This window comes from Ambystoma mexicanum, chromosome 12 (genome assembly GCF_040938575.1).
Source record: "Ambystoma mexicanum isolate Mex_15411 chromosome 12, UKY_AmexF1_1, whole genome shotgun sequence".
In the NCBI taxonomy this organism is placed as follows: domain Eukaryota; kingdom Metazoa; phylum Chordata; class Amphibia; order Caudata; family Ambystomatidae; genus Ambystoma; species Ambystoma mexicanum.
The window spans coordinates 429981426-429995178 of record NC_090936.1 but is presented as its reverse complement, the minus strand read 5'-3'; the positions used below and the strand labels follow the sequence as shown (position 1 = coordinate 429995178).

The window sequence follows — 13753 nt, the reverse complement described above, 5'->3', positions numbered from 1 at the left end:
GGTGGAACATCTCCATAAACGTTCCCGTTCACTAGGCAGATGTTTCTGTAGGCTAGTTGTTCTCTCAGATGCAATCCTCGAACAATATGTGCTGTCGCATTAGGAAGTAGATCAGTAATTATCTTGAAAATATTGTCAAAACAGTGGATGTTGAAATCCTCACACACAAGTAGGTCTAGGTTTTCACACGTTACCATAGCTTGATCAATCAGGGTTGTGATTTCTTCAATAAATCCCACAGCCCTCGTAGAGGCGCTGTTCCAGTACAGATTTAGTAACAAACTAACCCATGGGTGATGGTCTCCGTTTTTGATCTACTTAATGGTAAGTGCCTGTATCAAGGGTGACAGGTTTCTTGAGGACACCACTTCCAGCCCAATGTTATTTATCAAGGTCATTAGGCCTCCCATTGGACGTCCCATGCGCCCCTTTTCTGCCATGTTCCGATGAGATGAAAAGCCATCTAATACAGTGGTCTCCCTGAGCCAGGTTTCCTGGAGACATATTGTACTGGTCAAATATCATGTCTCCTGTAACAAAGAGGTGGGTGAAGCCCCTTGTATTCCAGCTTCCCAGTACGAAGTGGGACTTTCCCCCACCCCCTGGTTTTAAACATGATCGCGGGGATCTAAATGCCAGTGCTCCCGCTAGCCAACTCCAATCTTCCCTATTCAATGGGTTGGATTCAGAGTCTCTGCCTCCATTTTTCGGAGCATTGAGGCCTTTGGAGTGGATTACAATCCAGAGGTTTGGTTATGCTCTTTGTACCTGGGTAGGATGTGCTTTAAATCCCCCACTTGGGGATATACCCCTCTTTCCCTGATATTTAGAGGTATCCTGTCCTCTAGCAGTGGGTTGCTGCCGTGATTTCCGAAAAGGTTGTCGTTCTAGACTCTGCGAAACATCTTCTCGGGTTTCTAATTTCATCAAGAGAAAGCCCACGTACAGGAATTTATCTCCTGCCGCAAGTAGTAGCTCTTTTTTTGCCAAGGAGTCAAGATAGATCACTACTTTGAGTTTCCAGAGGAAGCAAGACTGGACAATCAGGAAAATGTCCTTATATTTAATTGCCCTGAGTCTTGGGATGCAGTAGAATAAGTGAGTGATGTTGGCTCTATTTAGGATGAGATCATCTTTTATATAGAGCATCCTTTCCAATGAGATCCGAAAGGTGTTCTTAACATTGGCTTTTGCTGGATGGAGTTTGGACTCATTTGTTCTTGTTGTTCTCGAGGGGCTATGACTGTTGATTATAGGTTGTTTATTAACAAGCTCTAGCCTCTTCTGTTCCAGTGATTTAAACTGGGTTGGTTTTAGTGTTACGCTTCTTCTACCATCTCTCAGAGAATCTATTTCCACATCATGGCTCCGAGGTAGGAATATCCCACCCACTCATGTTTCTTGTTGACCGCCCGTGCTATGTCACGTAATAGGCAATTTTTCCCCACTCGTTCTGTTCTCCAGAAGATACTTCCTCCCTTTTCTCATCAGACTCTGTTCCACTTGATATCATCCCCACCTCCTGGTTACCACTCATTTCCTCCCTCTGCTGCACTACGCCAATTTCGATTGCCCTATTGAGGAGGCTGGAGGCATCTTCTTCTGAGTAAGAAGAGAGATTTATTAGGTTCTTGCTCTCCTCCTCAAAGTCTTGATTTTCAGGATTTGACTCGTTTGAGTCTCTTCTCATCTTCCTCTCTGGCTCTTGATTTGCCGTAACTTGTACAATTACTGTTGCAGGTTCCCTATTTTCACCTGTTTGTGGTCGGGGTATTGGGTTTCACAATAAGGCCTTTTTGATCTTAGTAGGTTGGCGCTTGTGGTTTTCTAATGGTTGGGAGTCCCCCTCAGCCACTTGACCCAGTTTATGTTTGTTTAGGCCCAGAGTAGATTTTAATAGTTTTCTTCTCGAATGAGGTAATTTTTCTAGGCCTTGAGTGATCTTGAATCCTGTTTCCAATTTGGAAAATATGTCATAATGCTTACATAGGTTTACCTGGGCCTTTGTCATCAGAGCAGGCTGCGTTGCCCTTGTTGTATTAACTACAGTTGGACTGATCGAAACCGGTAAGGTGGCCATGCCTACGGTAGGACTGATTGAAGTAGGTAAGGTAGCCATTCCGTCCGTCACCTTGTGAAGGGGATCAGTATTGTTTGAGCACTGCTTTGTCGAAACCTTTAGGGGTTCTTGTGATGGAATGTCCTCGATCCTTATAGTTTCGAGGGAAGGCGCATGTTCACTGCGGTTACATTTTGACGTAGGATTGTCTGTTGCGTCAAGCTCTCTTGTTCTGTTGTGATACCCAGTGGAGTTGCCAACTGAACTCCTTTACTTACGATGCTTGAAGAATCCGAACCAGAGATAACTAGTCCTAAAGATTTCAAGTTGCTGGTCCGGTCTTTGTTTAATCGGATTGGATCTTCTCTGGTTCCTATGGTTAATTATAGGTTCAATAATGCTGTGAAGAATATTAGTAATTTGTTCAGCATTTGTTGCAGTAATCTTTTTCAGGTTGCCCTGGATCGCCGTAATGAAGCACTCCACAAATATAATTTTGGAATGTAACATCGCCAAGACAGTTGTCTGATCTTTTATTTGATCACTCAGACTCTCAGAGCTTCATGAACAGTGCCATGGTGATGGTAATTGCTGCTATAAGTCCGGCATCTAACATTTGTTTTTGAGGGACTTGCTCCTCAATTTGGGTAGCAGCCATATCCAGTAAAAGGTCCTCGGCCATCAAGACCCTCTCTGAGGAATTAGATTGGTCTCCTTGGGTAGAGGGCAGACTGGCCTGTGCCTCACTCCAGTTACCAACTTGGGATTGAGGTGAATAACAAAATTCAGCAGAGCGTCTCGCTTTTTTATGGCCCATGTCATGCAGGCCTGAAAAGACCAGACTGGTGCAGCCTTTTGGCAGCCAATGGCAAGCTCTTCATGAAAACTGTAAATCTATAATTTGAGTGGTTTTGTATTGCAGGTTGGGCTGCATAAAAATGGTGCTCTTGCACTGAGGCTGCCCAGTATACTGTTGAAATTAAAATGGTTGAATAAGCCACCTATGTATTTGTGCCCCAAACCGATTATTTTTGTTTGTTGGTTTCAATGATGACCACATAGATGTTGAATAACTCCTGTTGTTCAGTTTATTTGTCCTGTGTATTAATCACATTAGGTTTCCTTAAATTGTTATGGTTGTTTTTGCCATCACAACTTCGTCTATGCCTCGATCTTCCTTTGTGAATGAGTTTCCTGTTACCTGTAATGTCATAACTTTATTTTAGTTTGGTTTCTACATTCAGATCTATTCTGGTAGCTGAAAATGGATAATAGATTTTATGAAGTTAAAGCTTACCAGACTGTAGATTTGTTTGCAGCACTCCTCTTGCTGTAGATGTTCACTGGCATGTTAACCGCGGCAACAAAATGGACGCCTATTTATGGCGGCGTGATGAAGCGGCACGTGATTTTGCAACGCCGCCACGTCATCACGTCGTACGCCATCTTGGATTGGGCAAATTCGGGACATAGTGCTGCTTTGTTGTACTGGTTCTTGTTATGGCTTATATTGTTGAAATATAGGGAAAAGGATACTTTTCAAGACCCGTTTGCCTCTATTAACATTATGTGGGATGACTCGCCCTGTACGTGCATCTAGATAGAAAATTATGAAACTTCTATAATTCGAAAAAAATCATGATTTGTTGTTGACCTCCATTTGGGCAGTGGGTGTACTGATTACCATACATTACCTTAAGCTAAGAGAAATAACAAAAGTTTAATAATTAGAAGTCATTATTGTTCATAAACAATGTTTCATTTCAGGGTCAGAATTTAAACCTGACAAACAGTCTGCTAGACATATCCATCTTGCCTCGCATCGTCTAAGTGTTTTCTCCAGGTTTCCTCTTCTAGCTGGCAGTTTAACTTTTCCTATACCAAAAAATGTGACTTTCATATTTCTCGTGTCCATGTTCCTGGAAGAAATGTTGCGCCAGTGGATACCTGATGTCCTGATTTTTTTAGGGTTCTCAAATGTTCTGCAATCCTAGTTTCTAGTTGTCGAATTGTACTCCCTATGTATAGTTTTTGACATGTACATAGAATCCCATATGCTACATGTTTAGAGATACAATTTATAAATTCTTTGATTTTGAATTCTTTTCCATTTGGCATTGTTATTGTTGTTTTGCCATTAGCTGAAAATGAACACATTGTACATGTGCCACATTTGTAGTTTCCTTCAAATTACGTGAGTTCCAAAGTTGTGGTAGCCCCTCTTGTGTTGATTTGAGTTGGAAATGAGATGGACAAAGTAAGTTCTTTAGATTTCTGCTTTCCGGCATGCTATGCATGGAGTATCATTCAGATGTTTGGTTAAGTCTGCATCTGTTTTTAATATTGGCCAATGCTGCAATAATATTTTTCGACGTGCTTCTGAGTTATGTGTAGTGATGAATCTGACCTGGTTCGTAGCTTCAGGTTTTCGTTTGATTTTACTCTGCAGTAATTCTGATCTTGTTCTGTGTGCAGTTTTTTTAATGCTTTGTTCAGATTGCTGATATCAGTCCCTGGTTTGGGATTTTTGTTTTGCTTTTGTTATATGTTTCAAAATTCAGCAGAGCGTCTTGCTTTTTTATGGCCCATGTCATGCAGGCCTCTGTTAGACCTTCGTTCAGGGGCCTTTTTCGAGCGGCTTCAGGAGCCCTGAACTTCAGTTCCACAGTTGCCGGTTTGCGATGAAGGTCCAATTTGGCTGTCCCCATGTTTTCAAGTTGCGTATCTTTGTACCTTCTCGGGTGATTTAAGGCCTTGCTGCTCAGTCGTGGAATCCTGGGCAGAGGCACCCCCAACTCGGTCTATAGAGGATAAGGATCCCGTAGGATTTGCTCCCGGGCTATAAGTCCCAAGTCCTTTGTATAGTAGACCGTAGAAGTCGCTCCCTGGTTCCCCAAAGGGTCTGTCTGGTTTTCCATAAAAGAATCTTTGGTTTGAGGAAAGATTCATTGGCACCAAACCTCTGGGTTTCCAGACTGTTTTTGGAGCCGCTTGGCCTCGTTTTGAAAGCAGTCTAACAAAAGTGTAGAGTTCAAGCAGACTTTTGTGTGGGGAAGGTATCCCATTAACTTCAACAAGAAGGCTTGTTACTCCACTAGTATCTAGGGTTCCTTTTATACCAAACTGGAAAGGGAGAAACTGAGTGGCGTCCTTGGTTTTGATGTTTGGCACTGATCCCGCAATGGTTAACTGTGACAATGCTATTGGCTCGTCGGGAGCCGACTCCGGAATCATATTTACAGGACTCTTCTCCAGTAAGTTGGTAGGAGACACAGTGCATGCCCCAATTTCCACCAATACTTCAATTGGGCATTGTTTATACACTTCGTCAATGTCATCCATGTCAGGGGCGAACCCTGGTGTTTCACTTACGACTGGCTCTCCATCACTAGACAAACTGTGTTCAGACCCGGCCGATTGCCCTGACTAAAGTCCATACTTAAGTGGATACAAACTCTTGCCCGAGGCCTCGCCCCAGCGACTGTTGTCCCTCTTTTCCCGAAGCAGTAAGCCCGGGAGAGGAGGAGGGGTGGGTGGGAGACTAAATGACCAAGTACAATTCAGACGACTCAGGGACCCCCACCGGGCTGGAGTCTCCTCCAAGATACAAGTTCACACGGTGATAGAGGTGTTAATACACAGTGCACGCTTACCTTATTATCCAATCGAGCATGTAGGACCAAAAACGGGTTGGGAGCTCCGTTCCTCGAGATTCCTGGATACCAGACATGATAATGCAAATATGAGTCCTTGTCTGCCGCCTGACCGGAGTACCACGGACTGACTTACTTTGCGGCGTTCGCTGTCCCACTGGTATTTGATGCTGAAAGGGGGGTGGAGCTCCTCACGCTAACAAAGCGCCCCCTCGGATGTTTTAAAGACAGTCTATTTTCCAGGTGTTGGAAATCGCAAGTAAGGCACTGCTTACACAGACAGTCTTCTCCCTCCAGGAACACAGAAAAATGTTGACTGCCTCACTTTACAGCCACTTCATATTCAACAGATCTCCCCCATCCACGGTATTCAATAACATTTGCCATTAATTATAATAATAATAATTTAGCATTTATAAAGCGCTACAAACCCTCAGATATCTGAGCGCTGCTTATTATTACCCACAGTGTGTGGTGCTCATTTATCGACCTCGGAAGGATGAAAGGCTGAGTTTGGCCCTGCTGGGATTCGAACCTGCGTCAGCAGGCTCTGCACAGATGTCAAAGCGAGCGCTCTACTCGCTGTGCTATCGGACCGGCATATAAGATATACGACATATACTGACATATAAGATGCATCAGCATGATCTGAACCTTCAGGAGTGATAGAATCAACCTCTGGAGAGGTGTCTATACCACTGGCATCTTGCAGGGTGTCCACAAGGTCTCTCATTTTAGATTCTTGGGATATTACCTCCTCTGTAACACCTGACCAAAACTATAAATAGGGCTTTCTTCTTCCACCTCTTCCTCATAAATGGAGGTCATAAAAAAAACATATTTTTTCCATGAGGTTTAAAAACTTTAGACGGACTTGCAAAAGGCCTCGAGAGCTTCGACTGACTGTTTTGGCATCGATAGACTCTTCGGAGAGAGCTTCGAGAGCTTCGACGGCTTTGGCACCAACAAATGGGTCGAAGAAAGGATCCCTTCGAGGCCAAGAGAGGTGCACAAGATGCTTTCGAGGTCTTTGAATCCTTTGACCTACCATCCGGGCCCTCTGCTCGCGGTGAGTGGTTTTCATAGATGACACCCTGTTGGAATTTTATGCAATGCGGTCGGGAGTCTCAAACGACTTCAACAAAGGGGCTGGCATCGCCGCCTTCTCAAACACCTTTAACATCTGCCAGCGGAACTTTTCCTACTATCCCCCTTTTAAAGAAATTTTACCCGTTTCCCTTCGGGCGAGGAATCTGTAAGAGGAAGACCTGGAGCGATGACTCCTTTTCTTTGATCTCCTCGAAGATGACGAAGAGTACCGCTGAGATCTCGAACGCTTCAAACCTTTTCTGTGCCTCTTGGCCCTGTGCAGAGATCTCCCTCGTGGCCTCTTATCTTCAGACAAAACTTTGGTGGGGATCACTGAAGACTAACTCAGGGATGGTTTGTCCAAAACAAGTTTCCCCTTCCCCTCCTTTAATGCTTTTCCAATCAGACTGGCACGAGCCACAATCAACGATGTGGCCCACCCCCAAGCACCAGAGACATGCTCGATGAGGATCGGTTATGGATTTCTTAGCCAAACACTCAGCACATTTCTTAAACCCATTTTCGGCGTATGAGTAGAAATGTTTTTGTAACAAACTCGTAACTATGCAGTAAATAACACAGTGAGGTGAAGAATTGTTTTGAGTAGCTGTGCGGAAAAACTGAACTGAGGCAATGGGCGCAGTACCTGCCATATATACCAGCGTCAACATCATACTCTAGGAGGACGGAGGCTTGCGGGGGTTATGAGGTCGACGACTATGCACAGCGCCCTCTACTGAGAAAGGTTTCCGAGCTTCATGCAGGATATCGGAGTATATCAATTCATTCGAAAGCAGTGTTATTTACTGGTGGCAAGTATGTAGGCAGTATATGTCAACCTGCCATATGGCAGCCACATGGGCAGAAAGAGAATGTGTGAGATTTGTAGGGCCGCTACATGGGCTACCCCTTCCACATATGATTTTCAATACAGTCTTCAGGCGGGGGAGACTTTGTGGTTGTATCAGATGTTCTTTGGTCAATCACTTTGTAAACTTTGAAATTAAGTATAGTTTGATGCAGTATTTGGTCCTTATAATTACGGATCAATTTTTGGGCACTTGCCGTTACCACACTTCTTGAATGTTGACGATAAGGAGGATGGACAAAGATGTAATACTTGGATTGTTTGCCGGTAATCGGATTAAAGGGAGTATTGGTGTCCCACATCACAGTTCTAAGACCCATCTGTCCCTTCTTATTGGTCTGTCGGACGTTGAACTAAGCCTATTAGCGTAAACAACAAAGGAGGGTCTGTAAGAGGCAGTGGTCTTTATAGCCCTTACTCTAGGGGACAGGAATAATTAGAGGACTTGTTTCTAAAGTGTTGCTGGAAACAGAATTTTCCATCTTTGGAACAGGCATATCTTTCATTTTTAAGACTGTGGGGATCCACGGAGAGATGTACTATACCATATAATTCTCTTATAGTCAAGATGAGTTGGAACAGGAGAAGAATCAACTTGCTAAAGATTGTTAGGTGCAACCCTCACCACGCAAGCGTGGTTCATAGCTGATGAGGGAGGTGGTTTGGCACTGGACCTGTACAGGAGAGGGGCGATTGTGGGGTACCACTTGAACCCTTTCATATACCAGAAATCCTGGGACGTGTGTATATTGCGTGCCTCCAATTCAGTAGTAAAAGTGCTATCAAGTAGTCACAGTGTCTGTGGCCCACAAATTCTCCCACGACCCATGGTCATTTCAAACCATTTCTAGGTTTCTTTTGTATCAAAAACATTAACAGGAAACTAGGGGGAGCAGCTACACAAACTACTATGTAGAGTTTCCCTTCTAGAGTATGGCTGTTGCTCTAGATAACACAGCAGTTCTATGTATAGAGTGCCAGTTAAAGGCCATGCAGAAAAAAAAAGAAACACCTTTCAAAGTCTACCTTGGAGCCGTCATCTGGGGGTTTTCCCCCTGTACCTCCCATGGCATATGTCTCCAGCCCCTCTGCGGGCAGGTAACACATGGCAGTTTACACCCTGAGCTGCCCAAATACCACTTCCATGATGCCTCCCCCACTGCGTTTTGACAATCGCACACCCACTTCCTCAGCCTCCCAGACCAAACAGCCCCCCACCCCACACACGCTTATATGCTGCCTGTAAATTCTTGATATCAGTGTGCTGCTATCTAGATGCCATTTCCTGGATGATCAATTTAAGAAGCAGTCCAGGAAACACTGTCTGAAGACCGCATATCACCTCACCTCTACTTCCTTTTTAAATAAGCACAGATTCACTTTCTGCATCTCATTTTTAAGACTGCAAATCCCATCGTTCTTTTCCGAGTCTTAGATCCTATGCACGGCTTGAGGGGATGTGTCATTAACTCAGAAATAAGTCTTTCTCATTGTCGCCACAGGGAAACGATGGTGAGATTAGGGGGAGGGGGTATTTTGCTCCCGAAAGCAAACAAAACTAAAAATGGTGGTGGGCACTTGAAACTAGTTTGAAGAAATATTAATTTTGGAAACAACGGTGGCGTCCTACCACGTACATTTGACTCTTTACATACACATTCTCTGTAAAGACTTTCTATTTTTCATGCTTTGCTATAGAATGAACCGTTTAATGGCACCCTATTTGTAGTCTAGTACACTTGCGCCTGAAACCTCCAGCTCACAAGATCTTTCCAACCCGGTGGTGCTCTGAGGTGAATATATTTCCTGGATTATCTCAGGCAGACAACCCGGAAGCTACCCTCTCAGACTAGCGGAAAGCCTCTCAGTCAAGAGTTGCAGGAGATGGCAGTGCAAGTTTGCAGCACAGGTGCTGACTTGATGGGTTCTCTAGCAGCTGCTGATTTCTGCTCACAGATTCTTCGATATCCCAATATCCAGTGCTGCTCGAGGTGAAAGCTTCAGAGTTCCCATAACAGAACCAGTGAGCCACCTGAGTGGCTGCTGCCAGAGGGTTGGAGGGCAGACGAGAGGGCTTCCAAGCGCCAACCTTTCCCAGTCAATCCACAACTGCATTACCAACTCTCCACCAACCACTTCTACTCTGAGGGAAACTTCCTCTCAGTTAATTCAGCTCAAAATGTTCCATTTGCAACAGTGTTGGAGGGGCAAGCTTGGGTTGAGCTCTTTCCCATACAGCATTTTTAATTAACTATTTTTAAACTGTCCTAATCCATACAGTTTTCAGCATTTAAATACAATAATCTGGTGCCATATTCTCCTAAAAGGGCAACACCTAAATTAAGATGACTAGCTTCCAGACATCTAATCCCTATTAAAAAATGTTTTTTTAAACCTGACGTACAAAGCATTTTAACAGTAGTTGTGACAGACACTTTGGGGGCTTGCTCAGGGGCTGGTAAAGGATACCTTTTTTATTCTGTGCCACATATCCTCATCATATAATGCCAACACATTTAAATAATATGGTTGGTGCCAAAATAACAGCATTGAGCCCTGCATAGAGGCGGTTCTTCTGATGTAGGAGGTCCTATGCAGCCTCAGGAGAGATTTCTGATGACCACACGTTTAGATGGCGTGTTACATAAGAAAGAAATATACAACTGTGAACTGGGAAAGTAGAATGGGTTTGTACTGAAACCAACATTAAATTCCAGACAGTGTAACAGCACAGTATTGAAATTCTCCTAAAGCATGTAAAAATGTTGAGTCTTCAAACTTGCTACTTATAAACATTAATAAAAGCCTATAACAATGATGATACCTTCCAACATTAAGAGCCATGATGAGATTTTTCATTACCTTGCGCTCCTCACTTTGTGCATTGCGATTTTCCAGTTCCGCCTGCGAGAGGCGGTAGATTTCCTGATCAAGGGCTTGCACTCGCTCTCGCTCTGGTTCTCTAATAGCATCTAGTTGGCCTTTGCACCTGTCCAGTTCCCTCAAAAGACGATCCTTCTCAGACATCCACAATTTCTCATTGGCCCGGCCATCAAACTTCAACTGCAGAAAATCCTTGGTACTTTCGTACAACAGGTTTTGTGTCTTGTTGAGCCTAAAGACAAATGGTGCAGTGTTAAAAAGATTACAGGTCCAATAATTGTGCTGCAATTTTCTTTTTTACACTACTTCCACCTGCCCATTTTACCTGGCCATTAGCAGTCAGTCCATAACTGCCAACAGGATAGGACCATTATGGAAAAGCTAAAAGAGGGCATGGCCAGTAAGATCCTGGATCCTCACACACAGACACACTATAGGTGCACCACATTTTCAAACTGAACCCACTTAGTGTAGAAAGTATAGAAGCATACATTGGCTTCAATAAGCTTTGCTAGATGTGGGTGTGTTAAGAATCCTTTACCATAGTCTTCATTTTGTACCAAACTCTTTGCACTAGCAAGAGTGATCCTATGTTTGAGGATATAATTCCCTCACTGTGTAGCTAAATAGGTCTTCAAGATAAAGGAATTTGCAGAAATATTCCACAAGTTGTTCAATGGACTGCATAATCACTCTGGACAGTTGCTTCAAGAGAAACCACTTTAAAAGTTAGCACTGGCGTCATCTGTCCTATGAACTGGTGTTGGTCAGTTTGGTGCAGGGTTGGTGGGAATGGGGAAGGATGCAGCAGCCCCAACAGTTCAGCAACCCTGACAGTTCAAGCCCGAGCACAACAGCAGGAATGATAGTAAATAGTTGGGAACCTCTGATCATATTGCCCTGCAAAGCCATAAAACAACATTGTTACCATGCACTATGAATACTGCTGAAATGTCCCTTTTCTCCTGCAGAAGGTGGCTATTTTTGGTGACTAAATCAGGCTTCTCAATTGCACCTTGTGAGCATGGCAACAGTCAACCACCTCGCATTCAGAAAACACATCTCGATGTGTCTTTCCTAAATCCTTGGGGCACTTCTCCCCCTGACTAGGAAGAACAGAGGTAATTCAGATCATGTAACTGCTCTCAGTGAATGCCCGACTCATTTGTTTCCATTAGCATATTTGTGGATTAGGAACACTCACTTGTAAACAGTGATTTTAGTAATGGCCATGGGTCATTCAGATCAATGTCCTGTCCTTGCACCAACTGGCTTAAGATTTGCAATATTCTCACAGAAAATGCTTTAGAGTAAAGCCAAGGTGTCTCCAGGATAATTTCCACACAATCCTCAGATTTAAATCCTAAAATCTGAACCTCTCAACAGCCAGGTATGGAGGCTCAAACTGGTCTGGTTAGCATGGAGGGCCTGCACAGTCGCTCATGCACAAAATTCCTTCGCAGATGCAATCTCTACGAGGGACAAACGGACAGGTCTGAAATTTTCGAGTACCACATCCTACCTGTACAATCGGATGCCATCATCATCATCATCATGCCTAACAACTGAACTCTTCACAAAATAAATGTCTGTCCACAACCAGTGCAACCCCAAGAGCTGTCCAGGAAGGTAACCTCCTTAAGCACAACAGAAGACATTTCTGATAAATAAAATGTACAACCATACAGGAGGTATAGCTCAAATACTAGGGAAGTCAAGTATTTGTGTAAAGTGAAGGTAAAAGCAAAAGGCAGAAAGACTTGAGACTTAGGGTGTTATCGTTCAATAACTACTAATGATCAAGGTTAAGGTGTAGCCCAAGATCACATCCCAAGGGTATGCTGGGCCATTGAATACTAAATATCCATCTCTACCGGTTTCTTTTAGGAATCTGCGGAGATATAGGCAAGGTTTTTCATTGGTCATGTGGGAGATAGTTCTTGTTCTGCACATTTATTACGGGGAGGGTGGCATAAGACTTTGTGGTCAGAAATGCCGGCATCCCTTTGGAATAACTGTCAACGGCTCATGTCCTGTGTGGTTGAGGGCACTTCCAGTTCTCAGATTCTCTAATGATTAAGGCCAGGGCTTGTAGGGGTGCGGTTCCAATGGCCCCAGGGCTCTAGTGGCTTCAGGAGCAGTTATATGATACGATATTTATAATGCGCTATATACCGAGAGATTTCTAAGCGCAGACCCGGGGATCCACGCTGTGTTGCTCCATGTCGTCTTGCTTCCAAGGCAAGCATGTTGCCGCTGAGCTATCCTCCCGAGACACTTTGAGGTGGCACTTCATGACAAATAAGGACCTTGGAGAGGCAGCAGGCTAGATAGGTGAGAAGAGAATGGTTCAGACTGCTCTGGTCTAATAGAGGTACAGCTCTAATAGCAGGAGCAAGCAAGAGGCCTCCAGCGGTGGCACTTAAAGTTGGAGGGTACTCAATGTAGGCATCACAGCTGGGTAGTAGAATTCGAGTTTCAGGTTGTAGAAAGCAGCTGCAGATAGTCAGCCTTTGTCTGCGGATGCAGCACTTGGTGGCGGTTCTCTCACCAATTCATGGTCGGGTTCGCCAGTGAGACCTGATCCAGAGAGGCCTCTTGAATGCACATCGAATTGAGGCTTGGGATAAGGCTGTCTCTCTCCGCACCCCCCCCAAAGTAGGGAAGAGGGCACGGTCCGGGTCTCATGCCGGTAGGTCGGCATCCAGCCACAGTTAGACGTTTTGAGTAGGAGTATTTTGCTCTTTTGTTAAACTAGGAGTGCATACATTTTTATGTAGTCAAAAGTTAACCACAAATGGCTGTATGTTTGAGGTGAGCAAATGTATATTTTCACTCTAAAGCATATCCTTTTGTAATCCGTACCTCTTTGGGCATAGTCCTAATACAGCTAGTCTTCAATAATTTTAAAAACATGCATTACCTTGGAGTCCCTTCAAATTTGGCAGAAATCCTGTGGCAATGCTTTGCTGGCCACGGATCTGAATATATCTGCACAGCTGTATGGGTGGAAGCACGAGAAGAGGCTCCTTGGGTTTCCTTTTGTGGGGGGGGGGGGGGGAGTCTTTTCACGTTTTAAGGTGTAAAATCGGTTTATCCAACCCATTGTCCGGGTCAGAAAGTGTTGCCATTCTTTAGGTTTCCTCCAGTCCAAATTATCAAATCACTGTCTTATTACCACGGCAAAAGAAGACCTGCTCC

At 44.1% G+C, this 13753-nt stretch overlaps 1 protein-coding gene across 1 annotated transcript in view; it reads right to left on the bottom strand.

Moving 5' to 3' along the window:
- Positions 1 to 13753, bottom strand: part of CCDC77 (coiled-coil domain containing 77) — a 504734-nt gene that overhangs the window by 141726 nt on the left and 349255 nt on the right. The window contains exon 9 of the mRNA XM_069628598.1: positions 10532 to 10784. Within this exon, the coding sequence (XP_069484699.1) occupies positions 10532 to 10784 (253 nt within the window). The remainder of the gene's footprint in view (positions 1 to 10531; positions 10785 to 13753) is intronic.